This window comes from Mesoplodon bidens (genome assembly GCF_964165515.1).
Source record: "Mesoplodon bidens genome assembly, chromosome: 4".
Lineage (NCBI taxonomy): Eukaryota > Metazoa > Chordata > Mammalia > Artiodactyla > Ziphiidae > Mesoplodon > Mesoplodon bidens.
In genome coordinates this window covers 163,573,766-163,599,610 of record NC_138160.1, presented here as the reverse complement: position 1 = coordinate 163,599,610, position 25,845 = coordinate 163,573,766, and the positions used below count along the sequence as shown (strand labels likewise).

The following is a 25,845-nucleotide window of genomic DNA, read 5'->3' as shown; positions in this document are numbered from 1 at the left end:
TTCTTCTTTGATTTCTTCAGTGATCTCTGGTTATTTAGTAGAGCACTATTTAGCCTCCATGTATTTGTGTTTTTTACAGTTTTTTTCCTGTAATTGATTTCCAATCTCATAGTGTTGTGGTCAGAAAAGATGCTTGATATAATTTCAATTTTCTTAAATTTTCCGAGGCTTGATTTGTGACCCAAGATGTGATCTGTCCTGGAGAACATTCCATGTGCACCTGAGAAGAAAGTGTATTCTGCCACTTTTGGGTGGAATGTTCTATAAATATCAATTAAATCTATCTGGTCTATTGTGTCATTTAAAGCTTGTGTTTCCTTATTTATTTTCTGTTTGGATGATCTGTCCATTGGTGTAAGCAGGGTGTTAAAGTCCCCTACGATTATTGTGTTACTGTCGATTTCCCCTTTCATGGTTGTTAGCATTTGCCTTATGTTTTGAGGTGCTCCTGTGTTGGGTACATGAACATTTATAATTGTTATATCTTCTTCTTGGATTGATCCCTTGATCATTATGTAGTGTCCTTCCTTATCTCTCATAAAAGTCTTTATTTTAAAGTCTATTTTATCTGATATGAGTATTGCTACTCCAGCTTTCTTTTGACTTCCTTTTGCATGGAATATCTTTTTCCATCCCCTCACTTTCAGTCTGTATGTGTCCCTAGGTTTGAAGTGGGTCTCTTGTAGGCCACATATATATGGGTCTTGTTTTTGTTTCCATTCAGCCAGTCTGTGTCTTTTGGTTGGGGCATTTAATCCATTTACATCTGAGGTTATTATTGATAGGTATGTTCCTATTACCATTTTCTTAATTGTTCTGGAATTGTTTTTGGGTTGTTTTTTTTTTGTGGTACGTGGGCCTCTCACTGTTGTGACCTCTCCCGTTGCGGAGCACAGGCTCCGGACGTGCAGGCTCAGCAGCCATGGCTCACGGGCCCAGCTACTCTGTGGCATGTGGGATCTTCCCGGACCAGGGCATGAACCTGTGTCCCCTGCATTGGCAAGCAGACTCTCAACCACTGCGCCACCAGGGAAGCCCTGGAATTGTTTTTATGGGTGTTTTTCTTCTCTTGTGTTTCCCGCCTAGAGAAGTTTCTTCAGCATTTGTTGTAAAGCTGGTTTGGTGGTGCTGAATTCTGTTAGCTTTTGTTTGTCTGAAAAACTTTTGATTTCTCCTTCAAATCTGAATGAGATCCTTTCTGGGTAGAGTAATCTTGGTGTTAAATTTTTTTCTTTCATCATTTTAAGTATATCCTGCCACTCCCTTCTGGCCTGCAGAGTTTCTGCTGAAAAATCAGCTGATAACATACAAAGGAATCCCCATAAGTTTATTTTTTGTTTTCCCTTGCTCCTTATAATATTTTTTCTTTGAATTAATTTTTGTTACTTTGATTAATATGTGTCCTGGTGTGTTTTTCCTAGGGTTTATCCTGTATGGGACTCTCTGTGCTTCTTAGACCTGGGTGACTATTTCCTTTCCCATGTTAGGGGGAAATCAAGTTTTCCACTATAATCTCTTCAAATATTTTCTCAGACCCTTTCTTTTTCTCTTCTTCTGGGACGCCTATAATTCGAATGTTTGTGCATTTAGTGTTGTCCCAGAGGTCTCTGAAATTGTCTTCAATTCTTTTCATTCTTTTTTCTTTATTCTACTCCTCAGCAGTTACTTCCACCATTTTGTCTTCCAGCCAGCTTATTCATTCTTCTACCTCAGTTATTCTGTTATTGATTCCTTCTGGTGTGTTTTTCATTTCAGTTATTGTGTTGTTCGTCTCTGTTTGTTGTTTAGTTCTTCTAGATCTTTGTTAAACATTTCTTGTATTATCTCAATGCATGCTTCCATTCTATTTCCAAGATTCTGGATCATCTTTACTATCATTACTCTGATTCTTTTTCAGGTAGATTGCCTATTTCTTCATTTATTTGGTCTTGTAGGTTTTTACCTTTGCTTCTTCATCTGTGACATATGTTTCCGCTGTCTCTTTTTTTTTTTTTTTTTGTATGAGTCAGGTTGTGTTCCTGTTTTACTCGTTGTTTGGCCTGAGGCTTCCAGCACTGGAGTTTGTAGGCTACTGGGTAGGGCTGGGTCTTGGTGCTGAGATGAAGAACTTGGTGAGACCTCACTCTGATGAATATTCCCTGGGGTCTGGGGTTATCTGTTAGTCCAATGGTTTGGACTTGGAGCTCCCACCGCAGGAGCTTCCCCCTGACCCCGCGCTTGCTAATCAAGATCCCGCAAGCTGCGTGGGGTGGCAAAAAAAAGAGAAAAACAACAAAGTGAAAAATAAAATTAGACTAGGAAACTAACAGATATGGTAGAAAGAATGTAAAAATAAAGTACAGATGAATCAACAACTGGAAGGTACATCAGTACCACAACAGTAAAAAAAAGAGGAGGAGGGAAAGGAAGAAAAAAAAAGGGGGGTGGAAGGACTTGGCTGTGGAGAGTGGGGCCTAAGCAAGGGCAAGGTTTGGGTGGTGGGTGGGGCCAATGCTTAGAACCCCCAGGACTGGAAAAGGCCCTGGGGGCTGTAGGAGATGGAGCTTAGGCTCAAGGAACTGAAGGGACCCAGGCTTGCCCCCAACCCTGGTCTCAGAGGGCAGGGGACCTCACCTGGGACCCTGGCAGGCTTGCAAGGCCCGAGTGGTCAGGGCAAATGCCCTCTGCTCCTCTCCTGCTCCTCCCTCAGGGCCCCTCCCGCCTGCCTCTCCCGTTCTCCCCTCAGCCTCCTTCCTATGCCCCCAAGGACCCACGTGACCTGGAGGGGGCCTTGGAGGGCAGGGGATCGAACTGGGAGCTCAGCAGGCTCCCCGGGCCCCAGTGGGCAGGGCAGTCACCCTCCACTCCTCTCCCACTCTTCCCAGAGAGTCCCTCCCACCTGCCTCTCCTGATCTCCCTAGCTTCAGGGGCGCTGATCTTGTCTGGCCTCCAGTTCTCCTCCCCGCTCAGTCCCCCTGTGTCCTACTGGTTCACTTTTGGGTTGCTCCCCTCTCCTTGGGGTCAGAGTCCCCCACCGGAGGCCAGCAGGTGCCCTAGTTGGAGGACAACACTAACTCCGCCATCTTCCCACACCGCCATCTTGACTCCTCCTCATTCTTTTGTAAAGTCTGTGTAGTATTCCATAATGGCATGATTTATTTTTCCAGTCTCTTCTTGATGGACATTTAGATTGCTTTCAGGTTTTCGCTATTACAAACAAAACTGTAATGAAGAGTCTTGTGTATATATCTTTCTTTGCATACTTACCTGATTATATTCAAAAGTTAAATTCCTGGAAGTGAAATTGCTAGATCAAAGGGTATGTATAATGTGCATTTTGAGTTTTGATAGATTGCGCTGAATTATGTCCATCTCAATTCAAATGTTACAATCTCTCTTTATTGCTTAATGGTCTGCATTTCTTTTATGGGTTTAAAATAAGAGCCCTGAAGTTCACGGTGCTGGATTTTCAGCATAGAATTGAAAGGATTTTCTTTTTCAAGGAATAATGTACTAACTAATACTCAAATACCCTAGAAACTCAACTCTGCTTCTTACGTGCCAGGTAAAATGAAAAAGAGGTATCGCTGTGGGGAAAATTGGATTCACTCACTGCCCTTGGTTCTAGCCGTAGGGCCCTTTCTCTTTATCCCAAACTTGCCGCAGCGTGGCCAGTGTGATTCAAGCCTAACCTTTGCTGCCTTTTATTTTCTCATTAATATTTGGCAAGGCTTAAATTTGCCTCTTTTCCCCATCTACCTTGCCTCTATCTCCCTAACGGGGATATTATAAGAAGGTCTAAGACGACTTAGTCAAGTTTCTGAGTCCCCAGGAGAAACGTTGAGTACAGCAGTATTATTGTTCTAACTATTACAGGAGAGCACAATGATCAAGGGTTTGAAAATCCCACATGGACAGTCTCTTTTGTGAAATAAGTATGTGAGCGCTCTGTTAATAAGAGGCCCTCAAGCCAAACTTATCTAGGTTCTTTATCTGAAACTCCGATTTTATGATTTTATGCTAAATAAGGATTTTTGTATTTCCCACCTCCCATTTGTAATCCCATTACCAGCTGTGTTCATTGGACTTCAGCTTAATTCATCCAGCATTTATGCAGGTCATGTTAGGGGCTGAGCATCGAGCAAGGCGCCGAGGGTGTAGGAGGAAGATGGTGTGGCCCTTGTCCCCTGGGAATTACAGTCTAGTAGGAGAAAGGTAAGCAGGTAGTTTACATGAATATGGAAAGTTGTAAGATGGATTTAAGCTCAGGGCACTGTCTGGGAACATAGGATGCTGGGGGTCAGGGAAGCTTGGACTGTGTAGAAATGGGGTGTGAACCATTGTTAAGCAATTATACTCCAATAAAGATTAAAAAAAAAAAAAAGAAATGGGGTGTGAATCCCATTCTGATGGAAACATGAGAGTTACCCCAGCGAAAGGGCCTTCCATGCAGAGGCAAGGGAGTAAGAAAAGGCCAGAAAAGCTAGAATGCCCAAGTATTCTGGATCCACTGGGCTGAGACTCAGTATAGGAGAGGCCCCAGGGCCTGTGGCAGGGACACCTTCCAGGCCCAGTGAAGCACCCTGTGGTTTATTCTGTGTAGGAAACGGAGCCTGCAGAGATTTGTGCAGAGGTGTGTTATGGTCACATTTGCAGTGAGGAAGAGGAGAGACTTTGATGGACATACCAGAAAGACAAGAACTAAAGTTCACTGCAGTTAACCAAAGGATCCCATAGGGAAGAAAGGAAAAGGGACTAAAAGGCAAGAAATACATACTCTCAGGAGGCTATATCTATGGGAGTCATTGGTCCTTAGCTCCAGAACAGTGAAAGCCAACATTTACTGTCAGGTATGTGCTGAGTCCCCCCGTTTAATCCACACAATATCCCCATGACATATTTTCAGTCGTTTTCACCATTTTCCAACCAAGGAAACAGATTCAACAATATCACGTCATTTGCCCCAGGCTGTGCAGGTTACAGGTGGGGCAGCCAGGCTCGGAAATCCGCATGCTGCCTACGGTTTACCCATTAACCACCGCCCTGCCCAGCCCCCAAGAATGAGTGGGTGCTGTCCAAGCCCCCAAGCCTGGCCTGACCTTCCTCCTCCCTCCTGGCCCCTGCCCTTCCCAGCCACGCCTCTTCCGTTCCCAGAAAGGCAGACACTGCTTTGTTTTTCATGTAACCACTTCACTTCTTGTCAAGCCAAACCTAAGAGCCAGACAGGACCCCAGTTCAAGTCCAAACCTCTGCAATGTCTACAAGGCAGCCTCCCCTCACCAGACTCTCCTTGAGGTTTTGTTTAATGCTCCCACTTGCAAAGAAAATGCCTGATGGCGGGCCCCTGCCTTTTAGTCTAACATGCCACCTCCGCGTCAGGCAGCTTTCAATTTCCTGTGCCTCAGCATGTCCGTCTGCATCTTCATCAAGACTTCCAAGATGGCAGTGACAAGCTTTTTGGGTGCTTAAGGCAAACATGCATGACAGTTTTCCTTGACACTTGCATTTTTAAAAAGCCTTGCCTTGAGCCCTCGGAAACCCACCATTTGAGAAACCAGGAGCCTTTCAAGGAAGCCAGGCTTTCAGAGCCTGCTTCCCTGGGACATGTTTTGCGACAGGGACACTGCAGGATCTGCCCAAGAGGATATGAAGTGCCATAGCAATATTTACGTGTTGATGCTAAATGATGGTTGCCTTTTTTAATGGCTTTGTGTGTGTGTGTGTGTGACTGAAATGTATGGACCTGTTCTGTGCATTGTCAGTGGGTATGTGGCTGGCCTACAAACACACTTAAATGGCACACTTCTGCAAAGCATTAATTTCTGAGTGTCCAACAGATATATGTAGGCAAGCAGACATGTCACAGGTGTTGCTACAAAGCTTAATTAATATCCCTGAAGGGCTATAGCATTTCCTATACAGTGCTAAATGAGAAGAAAATGTTGTACCTATGGATATTATACATGTAAAGAAATGTGGGTACATACACTGATAGGCCTTCTTATATTTGCTTATGCCCCAAAGGGTCTGATGTAAATTCAAATGGGAAAATAAATTGTTTTCAAGATAACTATCTTTTATTTGAGGGTTGAAAAAAGGGAGCTGAGCCCCAAACTTAAATGCCAGAAATGTCCACCACAGTGGAAAAAGGAAATCCATAACACACAAAAATGAGTAGCAGTTTTCTTTCTCCTCTGGCTGTTCCTACGTCTAAGATAGCTTTGATGAATTAGGACTTGTTGTTAGCTATGCAAGAATTTAGATAAATCGATTTTGTTTTCTTTTCTAGGTTTTGAAGGAATCCCATAAAGTACTTAATCTGTCCCTTTTAATTTTTATGCCATAGATAGGCCTGCCTTCTTCTCTTCTTTCTCTCCTTCTTACCATCCCTCCCTCCCTCTCTCCACCCAGTGACTAGGTCTTAAGAACCTACAAAGATCTAGGAAATAACCATTATTGGGGTTTGTTTGTTTTTCGTTTCTTCTGTACTTTAGTGTACTCATTCAGAAATAGAAATGAATGAAAACTTTATTTCTCAAAGGTATACCGCATGGAACACCAGTTTGAAGACTGGGAAGGTGGGTGGGTTAAAATTTCTGTAATCAAATCAGTAAGCAGAATGATAAATATTTTGCAGAGGGTACTGGGATACTTAGAATATTTAAGATGTTAAAGGCTTGTGAAAATATGTAGTAATCTCCTTAATTTTATTTACTCCAGTATTTCCCAAATACCATGGAACACTTTCTTTACCTGAAGTTAGTAATATACAAACACACTTGGTGATCCCAAGAACGCACTTTTATTTTTTGTATTGTATTGTATTTTTTACATCTTTATTGGAGTATAATTGCTTTACGATGGTGTGTTAGTTTCTGCTGTATAACAAAGTGAATCAGCTATACGTATACATATATCCCCATATCTCCTCCCTCTTGCATCTCCCTCCACCCTCCCTAGCCCACCCCTCTAGGGTGGGCTACAAAGCACCCAGGTGGACACAAAGCACCGAGCTGATCTCCCTGTGCCATGCAGCTGCTTCCCACTAGCTATCTATTTTACGTTCGGTAGTGTATATATGTCCATGCCCCTCTCTCACTTCATCCCAGCTTACCCTTCCCCCTCCCATGTCCTCAAGTCCATTCTCTATGTCTGCATCTTTATTCCTGTTCTGCCTCTAGGTTCATCAGAACCGTTTTTTTTGATTCCATATATATGTGTTAGCATCTGGTATTTGTTTTTCTCTTTCTGACTTGCTTCACTCTGTATGACAGTCTCTAGGTCCATCCACCTCACTACAAATAACTCAATTTTGTTTCTTTCTGTGGCTGAGTAATATTCCATTGTATATATGTGCCACATCTTCTTTATCCATTCATCTGTTGATGGACACTTAGGTTGCTTCCATGTCCTGGCTATTGTAAATAGAGCTGCAATGAACATTGTGATACATGACTCTTTTTGAATTATGGTTTTCTTAAGGTATATGCCCAGTAGTGGGATTGCTGGGTCAGATGGTAGCCAGGAACACACTTTGAGTCTTACATTTCAGACCTTCTCTGACGCTGACTGAAGTAGGAAGCCCAGAGTTTCTTCAAACCCTTCCTAGAGAAGGACTTTGTAATTTTGCTTTAAAGATAAAATATAATATCTCTCTCCACCTAAACTTTTGAAATTCATCCATATGCAGACTCATTTACCAGGTTCTGCAATAGTTGGGCCTGATGAGTAAGCACTGCTTATAATACAGTGCTCAGAGCATGGGCTAACAATGAAAGCTTTTCAAATAAAAATGTCAGGGATACGGGACTTCCCTGGTGGTGCAGTGGTTAAGAATCTGCCTCCCAGTGCAGGGGACACAGGTTCGATCCCTGGTCTGGGAAGATCCCACATGCCACGGAGCAACTAAGCCCATGAGCTACAACTACTGAGCCCGCATGCCACAACTACTGAAGCCCGCACGCCTAGAGCCCGTGCTCCACAACAAGAGAAGCCACCACAATGAAATGCCTGCGCACTGCAACGAAGAGTAGACCCCACTCACTGCAACTAGAAAAAGCCCGTGCACAGCAATGATGACCCAATGCAGCCAAAAATAAAAATAAATAAAATAAAATAATTTTTTTTTAAAAATGTAAGGGATAAGATAGCTTTCCTAGAATATAAACCCTACCAGGCTCTCAATATAGCCTCTTTCCTGAAATGAGAGCCATTGAGTTGGGAGTGTTAAAGCATTTTGTAAGGTATGATTACTCTTTCTGCAAATACTGCTACCTGGCTCTTTGGTGATGCTTCTTGTTTTTGTAATTTATTTCAAGTTTTCAAAAATAAGCTTAGGACATGGGTTGGATGCAAGGAGTCTGACACAGTGTTTAGGGCCAACCAGAATGTAACCTTGCTGAGGAGTTCAATGTGGACCACCATTCTCTACATTTAGAAACCAACCAAAGGTTTCTCAAAAAGTTAAACATAGTTACCATATGACCCAGCAACTGCAATCCTCCAAATCACTGGAAACAAGTACTTAAATAAATACTTGCTTGCAAATGTCCAGAGCAACTCTATTCCCAATGGCCCAAAGATGGAGACAACACAAATATCCATCAATGGATGAATGAATAAACAAAATGTGGCACATATACAGTTGGCCCTCCACGTCCGCAAGTTCTTCATCCGTGGAGTCGACAAACCGTGAATCAAAAATATTTGGAAAAACAAAAGTTCCGAAAAGCAAAACTTGAATTTGCGATGCACTGGCAACTATTTACATAGCATTTATATTGTATTTACAACTATTTACATAGCACTTACATTGTACCAGGTAATATAAGTAATCTAGAGATAATTCAAAGGAGGATGTATGTAATTATATGCAAATACTCTGCCATTTCATATAAGGGACTTGAGTATCCACGGATTTTGGTATCCAGGTGGAGTCCCGGCACCAGTCCCCTGCAGATACTGAAGGTTGATGATATATATGATGGAATAGTATTCAGCCACAAAAAAAGTAATGATGTACTAATAAATGCTACAGTGGAGATCACCTTGAAAACATTATGCTAAGTGAGAGAAGCCAGGCACAAAAGGTCATGTGCTGTATGATTCCATGTAGTAACTGAAATATCCAGAATAGGGAAATCCATAGAGATAGAAATCAGATCAGTGATTACCCGGAGCTGGGGGTGGGGGAAGAGGGAATGAGAGTTGCTGCTTAATGGAGACAGGGTTTTCTTTTGGGGTGATGAAAAATTTTGGAACAAAATAGAGGTGGTTGTACGACATTGTGAATGCACTAAGTGCCACAGAATTGTACACCTTAAAATGGTTAATTTTATGTTATGTAAATTTCACCTCAGTAGAAGAAAAAATTAATTAATGGAAAACAGCTAGAGGATCCATGTGTCTCCCTCCGTCTAAAAGATCTACTCATGGGAGAGACAAAGTAGTCTGGAGAACCCGATTCTTGCTCCAGTCTTTTCCAAGAAGAACGCTAGGGAATAAATGTCTGTTTCCAAAACATGCTCTCAAATGGCTAACTTTGAGGGCACGACAGAAACTATCAGCACGTGTGATTTGATTAATGCTGGTAAATGGATCCATGTGGGTAATATGTTAACATCTGAAAGATGGTCCACATGATCCCTGTGCAGCATCATGGTAAATGCAACTCTTCAGGCTTTTCCGAGATCACTGAAGCACCAAAGATAAGGAAATAAAAAAGGTGTCTCAGGCAGGACTCCTTTGTTACAGAGGTAGGGAGGAAAAAGAGAAAGATAAATGGATTCTTCTCTGGGTGGTGGAGGGTAAACATAGGATGTTTCAGAGATGAAATCCATTCTCATCATATTCTTTTAAAAGTGATTTGGAAGAGAAAATACACAATGAAATCTCCATGTTTGCAGAGCTATGAAACCTATGAAGATAAACTGCTCGGTATATCGGTGGGCAGAGAAGTGACAGACATTTACCAAAAATTCTTCCAGACTTACACGAATTTTATCTCTGAGGCTCCTGGTTATAAGCCAGGAACTAGCCCTGAGATTAGTGTAAACTAATGCCTGAATATATACATCCATTGGGTTTACTGTGAAAAGGGAGAAATGAAGGACTGCAAAATGTACAGAATCACTAAGTGGGGTCCTAGAAATAAGCCTAAAAAATGCATTACCCCACGATTTCCCTAAACCATTGTGTGTTCTCAGCGGAAATAGTCGATGTGATTACGGCTAATGTACCTCAAGAATGACAGAAAAGTTGAGGAGGGTTCTAGCTTGACAGATCAAGAAAATGAGAAGGCTCTCACAAAATGTGCTAGAAGCCTCCTCAGAATAGAAAGGTGAAGGTTTCTCAAAGGATCTAAAATAACCACGTGTAGACGTAATGAAAACATGGTCTTGTTTACCAAAACGTTGAAAACCAAAATGACAGAGCACGCCTTGAAGGAGACGCTACAGCATAAATAAATAGAAGTGTTGCCTCTGGGAGCAGACAGGAAACTTTGAAATTCATGGCTTCCTACAGTCAGCAGAAAATAAACTTTTCAAGATCTAGATTGGCTCGTGGTTTTATTCGTTTCCTAAAAATTGATCGAGCACCAGACATCTGCTGGCACTCTTCCAGAGGCTGGGGATACAGTGGTGAGGAAGACTTCATTCTGGGCCCTTAAGGAAGGTACATGCCATTGGGGAAGCAGACAGTAAGACAGGCACAAACAAGATAGCTACTCAAAGGGATTAGTGCTGAGCAGATGAGAGGGCTGTGTCTCTACACCACTGCCATGAACAAGGAAGTGGGGTGGTCCTCAGGCCAGGGAGGATAATCAAATGATGGGGTGGGAAGGACTGATCAAGGAAGGCTTTCTGAGAAAGTGAGTTTTGAAAGGAGACTTGAAAGACCTCAGAAGGAGGAGCCATGCAGATATCTCAGCTAAGAACATTTCAGACCAAGGGAAACACAATGAGAATACCCTGAGATGGAGAGAAGCCTGGCCTCTTTGAGGGACAGCAGAAAAGGATGGCGAAGCCTCAGGAGCAGCGTCAGTGGAGGCTGGGAGGAGGTGAGATAGGCCATAACAAGGTTCCTCGTCAGCCATGGCAAGGAGCTGGATTACTGCTAAGTATAAAGGAAGTGGCAGATTTTAAGCAGAAGAGTAATGCGATTTGACTTGTGCTTGCAGACAGTGACTGGCTCCTGAGTGGAGGATGGATGTAAAGGTCCAAAGTGGAAAAAGGGAGACCTGTTTAGAGGCTGCTGGATGCTGTAGGTCAGGCGCGAGGTGATACAGAGGTATAAGTGGTGAGAAGAGGATGGATTGGAGGCAGAAAGGAAATCGACTGACGATGGATCAGGTGTGAGGGAAGGACAGGAACCCTAGTGAAGCCTAGTGTCGTGTATGGTATGGTGCTCACCCAGATGCCACCCTCTGAAACTGGAGCACGCCTCTCCCCTGCCAACAGATCTCAGCCAAGTCCCTCTCTGAGATTGAACTTCAGCTAGAGACTGAACTTCAGCTAAAGACAGACACCCTGCGCCCAAGGTTACATCCCTGTGGACAGCCCACATCTAATGACTGGTCCAGGTGAGGTTATTAAGGCCCAAATCCTGCAGCCCAAATTGAAACCGCTCCGCAGAGGCATCCCAGCTCCAGAGCTCGCGCTTTGCAACAGCATCCCTGTTCAGTTTCTCCCTCCGCCCAGCCTGCTTCTGTCACTCCCAAGAGCACTTGCTAATAAAGTTTCTGTATGCAGATGTTTCTTCCTAGAGTCTGCTTCCTGGGGATGGCACCTGTCCAGCTGATGGGTGATGGCTTCTTTAACCAATGTGGGTGAAGCCTGAAGAGAAGGATAGTTTGGAGTGAAAATCAGGAATTGTGTTTGCTCATGTTCACCTTAAGATATCTAATTATATCCACATGCCGATAGAGTAATAGGTGCCATGTTAAGGGGTGGCTAGAATATTCTGGAGGAAAACCCAAACCCTCAAGGCAGATGGCAAAGAAGACAGCCAGGCCTTTTCATCATAGAGGACTAGACTGAATTCCCATGAGTCTCTTCTACCCATAGTTATTTTCAAGTTTGAATGTTCCTAAATCTGCTTCCTTTGTTCACAGAGAAGATAAAGTTTAAAACCCTCTGTATTTGGACTAAAATCCAAATTCCTTGCTCTCAAAACCATGCATAATATAGTCTTCCATTGGGCCAACTTCTTCTTCCTACCACTTAGCCCCTGGATCATGACACAGTGATCCACACTGTTCTTCATTCATATCCTCAAAAATTCAATCTTTCCCACCTCAGGACCTTTGCACATACATTTCCTTTGCCTGGGATGCTCTTTTTACCGTTTGATTACCCGTTTCTTATCTTCAGACCTCCTCTTTTTGATCATCTCCTCAGAGAGGAGCGACCACACTAATGGCGTCCCACATTTTCTCTTCGTTCTTTGTTTCCTTCATAGTACTTCTCACACTTTGTAATTATTTCATGTATTTATTGGTTTACTCAGACTTGAGTTTTATTTGGTCTGTCTCTCTAATTAGAAATTCCCCATGAGGGTAAGGACTTAATTCACCATTGTATCCATGTGCCCAATAAATATCGGTTGACTCATAACTTCATATTTTAGATATTCTTTCCAGGGATGAGGAAAAAATACAATACATACATGTATTAAACACCTCCTGTAGGCCAGCTTCTGTGCTCACAAATTATATTACCTCTTTCAGCCCTTCCAACAGTTCTGTAATGTACATATTATTATTTACCCATCCTTTAGAGGAGGCATCTGAGGCTCAGAGAGATTATTTGGCATTCCCAACATCATGCAGCTCCTCATGGAGTTGAGATTTCAATCCAGATGTTCCTCACTCCAAAGCCTGTATATTTTCCATTAAACCGTAATTTGTGTGTTCCTTCAGCAGACATTTGTGAACACACACTATGAACAGAGAAGAATACTAGGAAGCAAAAGATCTAGGACCTGCCCTAGAGAAGCTTGTAATTTGACTGGAGAGACAAGGCAAACACACAGGACAGATGTAATAGCGTGAAGCAGAATATGATAAAGGGACATACTCTTAAGGTTCCTTCCAGCTCGAAAATTCTTTGACTCTCTGAATGGTACAGGCAGCAAACGCAGTGGGAGAAGTCATTCTGCTCCTTGATTGTATCTGATGGCATGCCTTCTCTCTTCATCCACCTCTGGCTGCCACTGAGCACAAATGCAAGTCTATTTCAAATGGCTGTCTCTACACTCCCATATTATAGTGTATGGTGGATTCAAGGTCAAGTCTGAAGTCAAAGTCAGAAGTCTTTGTTTTTTTCTGCTCGACTATATTAAGACTCTTACCAATTAACTTGAAAAAAGTCAAGGAGTGAACAACTGGCGGGGGTGGGGGGCGGTTTGAGGGAGGGGGACGACTCCTCATCTCATCCCAAAGACTCTGAAATGGATTTGCTCACAAAACACCAGGTTTCTTTAGTGACCTCCTGAGATCTTGCCTGTCACGCTGAACAGCATATCATTTCATAGGGGGAAAAGAAAAACAAAGTGTCGCCATGAGAAAGGCTATGTTATATCACAGTGTGACGCTATTTAAATATCAAGCTTCTATTTAGAAAATGGAAGGCAATAAATTGAGTTGCTAATTATTCCAGCTGTGAGTATTTTTGGTATGACTGCACATTTTGAAGAGGGCAAAATAGAGGATCTTCCTGTTGTTCATGGCATATGCAAATGTAATGACGGTCCCCTCTGATCTAAAAGGTTCAGGGATCAGAAACCTTGAAAGCCTATTTCTCATTGCATCAAAATTGGTTTGAGTCTAAGCTTCGGGACTCACGATATGAAATGGGCTTTTCATTATACTAATTGGGTTATTGGCTGCTTCTTCAAACTTGGGAAGTAGCCGTTTTTTTAAACATTTTTAAAGTTTTGTTTTTAAAGCAACAGTTCACTTCTCAACCCAAGCATAATTTCCCAACCGGAAGAGGAGAAGAAACATATTAGTGATGTCCTCCATTCCTTCCCTTCCTAATAAAATTATGTTTGAGGGGTGGAGCTGCCAGCTGTAGTCACTGTGCTAATTAGGACAACGCATTCATTTTACATATATTTTAAATGAGCTGGGCACTGCGTAGGTCAAGGAGATCTAGTAAAGAGCAAGATATACATGATTCCTGCCTTCAAGCGATTAATAGCTACATTTATTGATCACTCACTGGACGTCAAGCTCAGTGTTAAGGCTTTCACGTAAATAAATTCATCCAATCCCTCTAACAAGCCTATAAAGTAGGTACTAGCCATCTTTCACTTTAAAGGTGAGACCACAGGGACTTAGAGGGGTAAGTAACTTGCCCAATGCCAGGATCCAAACCCTGGTTGTCCAAGTTCAGAATCTGTACGCTCAATATCTTACTGGTTTCAAAAAGAATTAAATTACTACTAATAATAAGAGAATGTTTATATGTAGGGAAAAAGTCTGACTCTAAACATCAAATGTTTACCAGTCTCTCTCTCAGAGTATGGGAGACCTCTGCTTTCTGTTTTTTTTTTTTTTTTTTGACTTATATACTTGTTTTTTCTTTTTATAATGTGTACCTCTTACATTTGCAAATAGGAAAATAAAAGCAGGACGCTTAAAAGATTGCTTAGTTTTGCTATTCAAAAAGTGGCTGGGGGGCTTCCCTGGGGGTCCAGTGGTTAAGACTCCGTGCTTCTAATGCAGGAGTGTGGGTTCGATCCCTGATTGGGGAACTAAGATCCCACATGCTGCGCGGCACGGGTAATAAATAAATAAATAAATAGTGGCTGAACAGTATGGTATCCAACATCATCTTTCTCATTATCTCATGGTTTTTCCATCTCATCCTGGAAGCTTCTCTCTTTTTCTATTTTCTCTTTCTCTGCATGCCCTATGTGTGTCTCTCTCTCCCTTCTCTCTCTCTCCGCCCCCCATCTCACCCACCATTCGAGTTTCCCCTCTACCACCACCATTCCTTCTCAGATTGGAGAGCATAATAGCGGTGCCAGAAAGTGTGGTGGTTATTTAACCTCTCTCCAGCTAAACCTTTTATCATATCTCCTGAAAATCTAATTATAGCAACGTTACATGCTACAGTACCCTTTATGGGCTGCCTCTTTTTTTTTAATTTCTTTTTTAATTTTTAATTTTTTCCTTTACCATCTTTATTGGAGTATAATTGATGTACAATGGAGTGTTAGTTTCTGCTGTATAACAAAGTGAATCAGCTATATGCATACATATATCCTCAAATCCCCTCCCTCTGGCGTTTCCCTCCCACCCTCCCTATCCCACCCCTCCAGGCGGTCACAAAGCACCGAGCTGATCTCCCTGTGCTATGCGGCTGCTTCCCACTAGCTATCTATTTTACGTTTGGTAGTGTACATATGTCCATGCCACTCTCTCACTTCATCCCAGCTTACCCTTCCCCCTAAGTCAGAAAGAGAAAAACAAATACCATATGCTAACACATATATATGGGCTGCCTCTTTATTAAACTAACTCCTTTACACACAATAAACCTGGTGCTTTGAAGGGCATGGCCAGTGCCAGTGAGATGGGATGGGATCTCCTGTACTGATCACCACGCCCCCACTCCTGGTGCACTTCTGCCTCTCTCCTTTCTCTGGCTTTTTATCATATTTCAGCAACAGCCTGTATGATATTCAGAATCTTTCAGGGATTAATGGATGGCGTATCCATACTTTCATCCACTACTGTGAATACGTCTGAGTTTATTTTCTGGAGAAGTCAGTTTTCTTGGTAGAGCAACAATCAATACCTGGTTTCCCTGATAACCAGAGCTGCTTTTTTGCACACGGTGCTACCTGGAGACCATTCAAGGCGTTCACTCGGTTTCAAGGAGAACGTTGGCTGCAGCTGACTTCATGAGCAAAGACAGCGGCTGCACTGTTGTCATTAGTCGTCCTGGTTAGTTGCATGGTGCTCTGTGATGAGAGAGCAGGATCCAGATTGAGAGAGAGCGAGAGGAAGGAAACAAAAACTTGACCTCTGTACAGTTGTTTCTCTAGTACATTTCTTTTTCGAAGCCCTGCTGGGATTTCACCCTGGGAATACAGCTAAACCAAGAAAAAAGAGGGAGACTGCCTCCTAGGATCCCACTGGTTGCAAACTGGAAAACAAAATGGTACTTGGTGTTAAGGGATTTTCCATATTTGTTTCTTTGTTTCTTTGGTAGGTTTTCAGGTTAATGAATGAGTTTATTCACAACTGACTCAGGAGAGAAGGAAGAGAAATCTTTTGTTGGGGCCTCAAGTAATTTAGCCAGCCACTGCTTCTCAAAGCTTCTGCTCTAGATCCGTCAAACTCCATCTCTATCGCAAGAATAAAATAAAAATGCACAGTGAAATATACAAGCAGCTCATGCAGCTCAATATCAAAAAACAAACAACCCAATCCAAAAATGGGCAGAAGACCTAAATAGACATTTCTCCAAAGAAGACATGCAGATTGCCAACAGACACATGAAAGGATGCTCAACATCACTAATCCTTAGAGAAATGCAAATCAAAACTGCAATGAGGTATCACCTCACACCGGTCAGAATGGACATCATCAAAAAATCTACAAATAATAAATGCTGGAGAGGGTGTGGAGAAAAGGGAACCCTCTTGCACTGTTGGTGGGAATGTGAATTGATACAGCCACTATCGAGAACAGTATGGAGGTTCCTTAAAAAACTAAAACTAGAGCTACCATACGACCCAGCAATCCCACTACTGGACATATACCCTGAGAAAATCATAATTCAAAAAGTGTCATGTACCACAATGTTCATTGCAGCTCTATTTACCATAGCCAGGACACAGAAGCAACCTAAGTGTCCATCGACAGATGAATGGATAAAGAATATGTGGAACATGTATACAATGGAATATTACTCAGCCATAAAAAGTAACGAAATTGAGTTATTTGTAGTGAGGTGGATGGACCTAGAGTCTGTCATACAGAGTGAAGTCAGTCAGAAAGAGAAAAACAAATACCATATGCTAACACATATATATGGAATCAAAAAAATGGTTCTGATAAACCTAGGGGCAGGACAGGAATAAAGACACAGACGTAGAGAATGGACTTGAGGACATGGGGAGGGGGAAGGGTAAGCTGGGACGAAGTGAGAGAGTGGCACGGACATATATACACTACCAAATGTAAAATAGAAAGCTAGTGGGAAGCAGCCGCATAGCACAGGGAGATCAGCTCGGTGCTTTGTGACCACCTAGAGGGGTGGGATAGGGAGGGTGGGAGGGAGACGCAAGAGGGAGGAGATATGGGGATATATGTATATGTATAGCTGACTCACTTTGTTATACAGCAGAAACTAACACACCATTGTAAAGCAATTATACTCCAATAATGATGTTTTTTAAAAAATGCACGGTGTTTTTAATTGATGGGGTCCTTCTTACATGGATGTGAGGCATGAGTTTCTTGTTTGTTAGACTTCTTTTTAAAATCTTCCATGGTTGTTTCATCAGAGAAAAATGTATGCCCTTAATTTTCTAAGCCAATCTGAAGCAAAAGCCTGGTTTGCCAAGATTCTGCCTCAAAAGTACATGCCTTTGCTGTCATGTAAGGCGCATGGGGGAATGGCTGTTAGGTTTGCGTGCTCTCTCATAGTTTTTATTAAATAGTTTTGTCTTCACAAGAGGAGAAGTGGTGACATGTACTAAAAAGATAGATAGTTTAGGGTGAAGTGATGATCAGTTTACTCTAAGAACTCACTGGGACCGAGGGTACAGAACAGAGGACAGACAGGGACCATCCTTCCTTAGTTTCACTACTCAATTTGACAGCCAGCCTCTGAGCCCCTAACCTGTGCCGAGCAGGATGCTGGCTCCCGGGACTGAAGCTTTGATAACCCACGTGGCTACGAAGGAAAGACATATGCACACAAAAAAAGAAGTATTATTTTTTGTGCAACATCAAGGGCTGATTTTCTCTCTCCTCTCAAGTGTTAGCAAACTCCAAGGACAGCACTTTAGGGGCCCCTCATTTGCCTTTCCTTTCCGAGGCACAAGTGGCCGATTCTGAGAGCAATTGAGTTGTGCTTGAAAAATGTCAAGTGCATTTGGAAACTACACATTTCTGCTGATGCCTGGAGTCCTGAGCTGAGCTACTTCCATGGCCGACTGCTGGGAAGACGTTTGGTTGGGGCATCACAAATAATCCCTTGGAGCACCCTCAGCCTGCCCCTGAGGGGGAAAAGCTGTCTTAATAGCCAGTTCAGGAAAAATCCGGTGAAGTTCCCTAAGCCTTCCAGGTCCTCCCATTGACCATCTGGCCAGACCATCACCTTGTGGGTCTTGCTTCATTTTATTTATCTTTATTCCTGCTTCATGTGACTGCGACCTTTGGGTGAATCAGAGCTTGCTTTTTTCTTTTTTTTCTTTTTTTTTTTTTTTTGCGGTACGCGGGCCTCTCACTGCCGTGGCCTCTCCCGTTGCGGAGCACAGGCTCCGGACGCGCAGGCTCAGCGGCCATGGCTCACGGGCCCAGTCGCTCCGCGGCATGTGGGATCTTCCCAGACCGGGGCACGAACCCGTGTCCCCTGCATCGGCAGGCAGACTCTCAACCACTGCGCCACCAGGGAAGCCCCAGAGCTTGCATTTTTTCAACTTGTTACTATGAAAATTTTCAAACATTCAGAAAAGTTGGAAGAATAGTACTACATAAGAAAAACCACCTAGTTTCAACAATTGCTATCATTTTGCCACATGTGACTTATGTATCTATATATAGAGAGATCTTTTGGCTGAGTCATTTGAAAATAAGTTTTGACATGACATTTCACTCCTAAAGACATCAGCATTCAAAACTTGCATTTAAAAAAATATATCTAGTAACCATCTAGTGTGTTCTGGATAAGTCAGACGTATTTGAAAGTTGCAAAAATGGTTAGGGTAGAGTTTCTTAAACTTTATCCTACATTAGAATCACTTAGGAAGCTTCTTCACCAATACACTCCCAGACCCCAGGCCTAGGTCTGGATGCAGCCCAGGAATTTGTACTTTTCTAGCAGAGCCTTCAAGTGATCCTAAAGCAGGTATTTATGGGACGTACTCTATAGATCGCTTCTTTAGAATCTTTCTTTTTTTATTTGCTGAATGTAATCTTCTAGAGATTCCTAACACCAGGGTGTAACTGTATTGTGTGAGGAGACTACGTATCTTTGGTACTCTGGTTTAATAATTCTAAGGACCAGAAACTAGAAACAAGGGATGTGATAACTAAATGAGTTTCATTTAACAATGATCATTAGAGACACCACAGTACCAATGAGCGGCCTGAGAGATGTATCCTGAAAAAGATAAGACAGTGCCACAAAGTACACAGGTTGTTTTTGGTCTGTGGCAGGATCTGGCCTTGTATGTATAAATATAGACACTTGCGTGTATGAACTATGCAGACTTATAAATCTGCTTGGAAAATAAGAATCAACATGGCAGAAGGAATCCTAATTTCAAAATTCAAAATGTTCACAGTATTGTCCTTTTAGCATTCATGATTTTGGCCTTGGGAACGTTGCAGGTCTTTCACTCAACAAAGATTTGTTGACTTCCCTCTTTGTGCCAGGCTCTATTCTAGATGTTAGGATACAGTGATGAACACATCAGGCAAACCTGATTATTTTGGACTTCATAGAAATTCAGTTCCAATGATGGAGGCAGACAGTAAATAGCACAAATGCATATACCCTGAAGAAGAATAAAGCAGTTATAACAGGATACAGAAGGACAGAGAAAAGAGTAAGGGAGGCAGGAAAGATCTCTCTGGGAAAGTGACTCTGGAACAGAATGTTGACTGATATGAAGAAACGAATTGTGCAGATATTTCCAGGCAAAGGGAACAGCAAGTGCAAAGGCCCTGAGGCAGGAATATGTTGGATGTGATATGACGAGGACTAGCAAAAGGACAGTGTAACTCATGGAGGGGAGGAGGATAAAGTGGAGGAAGATACAGTTGGAGAGGTGGCCAGAGGGAAGATCATGCAGGGAACTGTAGGCCATGGGAAGGATTTCTGATTTTATTCTAAGTATTATTGGAAGCCTTTTCTTTTACTTTCCTTCCTTCTTTTCTTCCCTTCCCCTCCCTCCCTCCCTCCCTCCCTCCTTCCTTCCTTCCTTCCTTTCTTTCTTTCTTTCTTTCTTGGAGAAAGGGATGGTGATGACATGTGACATAATCTGACTTTCTTTTTAGAAGGAAGTATGAAAAATAGGTTGGATTGTCAAGGGGACAGTGTTAGGATCTCATGAAGCAATCCCATATACAGTTAAGTCCCTACATACAAACGAGTTCTGTTCTGAGAGCTCTTTCATAAGTCCAATTTGTTCGTAAGTCCAGCAAAGTTAGCCTGGGTACCCAACTAACACAATCGGCTATATAGTACTGTACTGTAATAGGTTTATAATACTTTTCACACAAATCATACATGAAAAAAAAAAACACAAAAAATAAAACATTTTTAATCTTACAGTACCTTGAAAAGTACAGTAGTACAGTACAACAGCTGGCATACAGGGGCTGGCATCGAGTGAACAGGCAAGAAGAGCTACTGACTGGAGAGGGAGAGGAGGTGGGAGATGGTAGAGCTGAAGGATCGTCAGCAACAGGAGACAGAGGGCAGGCTGCAGTTTCACGCATGCCTGACGTTGATGGCACAGGTTCTGGGCTTGAAATAAAGGTACTGTACTACTGTACTCTGTACAGTATTGTACAATAAAGCACACAAAAGCACAACCACTTGTGGAGGATGCACGTGTGTGACAAAGTACGTGAGGCACGTGAACTAACTTACGTGATTGGACAGGCAAACACGTGTTCGCACCTTTGAAAGTTCACAACTTGAAGGCTCATGTGTAGGAGACTTACTGTATAAGAAATAATAATCATATTCTTCTATTATTTCTTATAAATGAGTGCATTAAAAAATAACTAAAGTCAATTTAAACTTCTTAATCTTCATCTTGTGATTTCTCTCATGTTGCTAAAACATTCCTGTTTTCACTTTATTGATTCTGTCCACAAATATGACTGATGTTGAGGCCCTGATGTTTAGATTCTGGAAGTACCAAGATAGTAATACCACTGTCAAGTGTAAGTTTGGTTTGGGACAGACACATTAAACATATTTACATAACAACATAGTATATAATATGTTATATATTATTTATATAAGTATTGTTTGTATATACATATATACATATATATGCACACACACACACACATATATATACACACACATATATATATATATATAAACAAGTATATAAATAGCTTCTTGAGTGCACAAAGTGATGGGGTGCTTGGGGTTGGGGGGAATGTTGGAATAGGTTTCCGAGGTGGGTCGTTGGCAGGTGAGTAGGCATTGGGTGGGGTGGGATGGGTGGGAAAGAACAAGAAAAGCCATTCCAGAAAGCATTACACATCATCCACAGAGGCACAGTGGCATGAACAGACTAGTTAAGGAGCACTGTGTCTGTTTGGTGTGGCTGAAGTATGGAGTTCATGGGAGCTGGAAGCATAAGGTTGGAGATGAGGCTGAAGAGGGTGAGGGGTGGTTGTAAGAGTGTGGTCCCGTATTGAGATTTGGGTTTCCTCTTCTAAGTACTGGAAAATCCCTAGGGATTTATAAGTGAGGGCATGATGGAGTTCGTGGTTTGGGAAGAGAAGTAGCAGAAGGATGAAGGAGAGGGTTGGTGGGAGAAGTTTTCAGAAATAAAATGAAAGGGATCTTTAACCCATTGTGTAGGAGAAGATGAGGGAAAGGAGGAGGTGAAGATGACGATTGTGTCCTAGACGACTGGGAATAACAGGAGTCGGGGGAGTGTGACTGGGGAGGGGAAGGAAGAGAGTCCGTGTTTGGTTGTAACTTGCTCAAGAGAGTTAAGGAATGTAGAGGAAGCGATGCCCAATACACAATTGGAATGTGGGTCTCAGGAAAGAACTTGAGCTAGAAGTGGAGATCTGGGGACTCCAGCCCCATCCATGATGACTGAAGCCAGGGCAATAGGTGAGATCTCTGTTGGAGTGAAAACTGGTGTTTGTATATTTGTAAACACTCATTAATGATGGCTTACAATGTCTGTATATTCCTTTAAGTTTGATTCCCTGTTTTTACTACCCACTTTTGGAGAATTGTCCAAGAAGTAAACTTGAAGTAGTTCTAAGTCAAATCCCAGAGTTCTTCCACCACCCTGGCTTTCTGGTGTGCATATGTTCTAGCTTAATTATAAGGCAGTGGACTATTATTTAGTGATTTGGAGAACTCTTCAGGTGTTTGCTCAACGTTTGTCAAGCTTTAAATGTAAAACTCATGGTTTTATATTCTCTGAAGAACTGCTCCTTATATTCTCTGAAGAATTAAGAATCAATGCTATTTGTAGGGCATCGAGCACTTACGATGAAACACACCCTTGGTTATGTGCTCGTCCTACATGATGGGGTGTAATCCCCACAACAACCTGTGCTATTATTACTCCCACTTTACTCTATTTTACTGATGAGGAGATGGAGGCTGTCAAGGTAACTTACATGAACTTCCTTGTCCAGGAATGGCACTGCCAGGACTCCGATCCAGATGAATCTTGCTCCAAAGTGCCTCCTTTAGACTGCCTCCTCTTCCAAAGGCTCTTTTTATCAGGAGCATTCAAAGACATCTATTGGACAAGGAGTACAAACCTTATTTATAGAATCAAACCTCTTGGCTGTGTTCAGACCATTGAACATTCTTATAGCGCAAATAAAGTTTTAAGTACTGGTTGTTTATTTTGATGTTAGCCATGCTAAATAATTCACTAATCAGATACTCATTTTCTGACATGGTTGTCAGTGATCTCAGGCTCCTTTGATCTTTGTCAAGAATTAAAATACTTCCAAAGTTTTATCTGGAAGCAGCCAAGATACAAATATTTGTAAGGACAATGATCTTGCCTCAATCCCACTGGGAAAGCCTGCTAACCACCCTATGCAAGGAGAATGTGGTGTAGTAAGTCCCGTTAGAGCTTTTAGCGTCAGGCAGACCGGAGTTTAAGGCCCAGTGACACCGCGTGCTAACTCTGGGCTTCAGTTTTCTTGTTGGTAAAACTAAAGTAAAAATAGTATTCACTTCATAGGGTCAACGTGAGATTTAGTTTCAAGTAAAATATTTAGCATTATGACACATAGTGTGTGTGGTCCATAAATATAATTGCACCTAAAGAAAACTTGAAGGGAAGGGAAATACCTGTACAACATTTTAAAATCTTAGAATTGATACTGAATAAATACATAAAACAATGAGGGAGCTTCATTTATTCATTCAAGTCGCCCCTACATGCTGAACTGGCGTTGGGTCCTGGGACCATAAAGATGAACAAGGTACAAAATAAGACACAGCCCCCAGCCTCCACCTGCTCAGACTCTAGACTCTACTGAACCCATGCTTTGAAATCCGCTAGATTTTCCAGAAGACGAGTCATCATTTTAAACAAGGTGTGGCACGGCACCTTTGAAGTTTCGTAAATGGCACACATAAGAGGGAGAAAATCTGTTGTGGGAAAATTGATAGTCTTTGATGTGTCCTTAGAGTGACAGGCTCCTGACCCCTGAGGAAGGGTTCTATTAAGGGTTAACAGTACAGTGCATTATCCTGTTGACATACCATAGTTCTAGACAAGGGGCACCTTGTTCAATTGGCAGACAAAGATATTTCCAAAGAAAGAACTGTGATCTCGAAAGCAAACTTGTGGTTACCAAAGGGGAAAGGGTTGGGGGGGTGGGGGCGGGAGAGATAAATTAGAAGTTTGGGATTAACAGATATACACTACTATATATAAAATAGATGACCAACAAGGATTTACTGTATAGCACAGGGAACTATGTTCAATGTCTTGTAATAACCTATAATGGAAAAGAATCTGAAAAAGAATATATACACATATACATACATATAGATATGTATGTATATATAATCATTGTGCTGTACACCTGAAAGTAACACAACATTGTAAATCAACTATACTTCAATTTAAAGAAAAAAAGGATGCGGAAAATAAAAAATGACCTGGAGGGGTGGTCTCAGAACAGGAGGCAAGTGAAAGGGGAAAACAGCCCAGAAAGAAGGCTCAAGATAGACAGTTTAGGATGACGCTTAAGAGTGCAGACTTCAGTATAAGACAGAGCTCGGGGTTTAAATCCTTGAACGGTTGCTTGACTTTGCCAAGCCTGATTTCTCATATCTTAAATGGGGATATTATAATATTTAGTTTGTAAATAGTTGTGACAACATATTTCAAGTGCCTTTTTCTTTCTTTTTTTCTGATTGACGTATAGTTGATTTACAGTGTTAATTTCTGCTGTACAGCAAAGCGATTCAGTTATGCATACATATATTCTTTTTCATACTCTTTTCCATTATGGTTTATCCCAGGATATTGCATATAGTTCCCCGTGCTATACAGTAGGACCTTGTTGTTTATCCATCCTACATATAATAGTTCGCATCTGCTAATCCCAAACTCCCACTCCATCCCTCCCCTATCCCTCCCCCACTCCTTCCCCACCCTTGGCAACCGCAAGTCTGTTCTTCAAGTACCTTTAAATAATAGGTCCTAATAGCTGATAGAGCTCAGCATCGTCTTCACCATCATCATGGCCAGCATCTCTGAGTGAGCAACAGTAACTCAGTTTCCATATTTGCCCTGCATATGTTACAGGATTATTGGGGAAGATGAAATCCAGAGGTATATGTGAAAACATGAAATGATGCGAGTTTATGGAATTAGTTTATATATGTGAAAACATGAAATGATGTGAGTTTATGGAATTAGTTTATGTCACCATCAAATGTAACATTTGCCCCTTTGCCCGTGACAGGGTTGGGTAGATAATGAGGACTACATTAGTGCTATAGAAAGCAGAGTGGGGGGGAAAAAAGCAGCTGGATGGTCCTCGATAGCCACGATGCGGATCCTGACCCTTGCCCTTTCCCTGGCAGGCACTTCCTCTTTAAGACATCCTCGGGAAGCACACCCCTGTTTAGCAGCTCCTCTCCGGGATACCCTTTGACCTCAGGAACCGTTTACACACCACCACCCCGCCTGCTGCCCCGGAATACCTTCTCCAGGAAGGCCTTCAAGCTGAAGAAACCCTCCAAATACTGCAGCTGGAAATGCGCCGCCCTGTCGGCCATCGCTGCGGCCCTCCTCTTGGCCATCCTGCTGGCGTATTTCATAGGTAAGTCAGGGCAGCTGTGAGCCGGTGGGGGCGATGTCGCCGACTTGTGAATGTAGAGGGCCTCTGTTGTCTGTACTGCTGGCTTGTTGGCTCCTGAAAGATGTAAACATGAGTGATGGATGGGAGCGCTTTTTTCCTTCCGAAATCCATTGCAATCTGATGAGTTTCTCCTTCATGATTCTAAATGACATTTATCAGAAGTGAAATTAAGCATCCTTACTGTATTCTCTCTTGGAGATAAGTTGAAAATTGTCATTCCTGCCAACCCATCCCTCACTCCTTGGGTTTTAACCCAGGTCTGTGCTCTAAAATTCACGCAGCATTGGTTAACTTCAGACAAAAACCAAATAGAAGAAGAAAAGCAATCAGCATGCCTAGAACATCATGACTGGATGGAAAGCCAAAGTAGCTAGATGATTTTTAGAGCTGGAGAACAGAAACAGGATAGAGAGGCTAGAGGACCCAACCAGGTCTTCGCAGGGAATCAGGTCGCCCAGACCCAGTGGATCTTGCCCAAGTCCCCTCCTTTGCCTCTGTCTCTTTAGCCTCAACTCTCATCTCACATGCTGCTGAATCTGAGTCAGGTTCAACCTCCCACGCCAGCT

General features: G+C 42.3%; 1 protein-coding gene across 11 annotated transcripts in view; it reads left to right on the top strand.

The window, feature by feature from the left end:
- The window catches only part of TENM2 (teneurin transmembrane protein 2), a 536,125-nt gene that overhangs the window by 217,704 nt on the left and 292,576 nt on the right, over nt 1–25,845 (top strand). For all 11 annotated transcript variants that reach the window (XM_081231705.1, XM_081231704.1, XM_081231698.1 and 8 more), the window contains one exon: nt 25,002–25,240. In XM_081231705.1, coding sequence (XP_081087831.1) covers nt 25,002–25,240 — 239 coding nt within the window. The remainder of the gene's footprint in view (nt 1–25,001; nt 25,241–25,845) is intronic.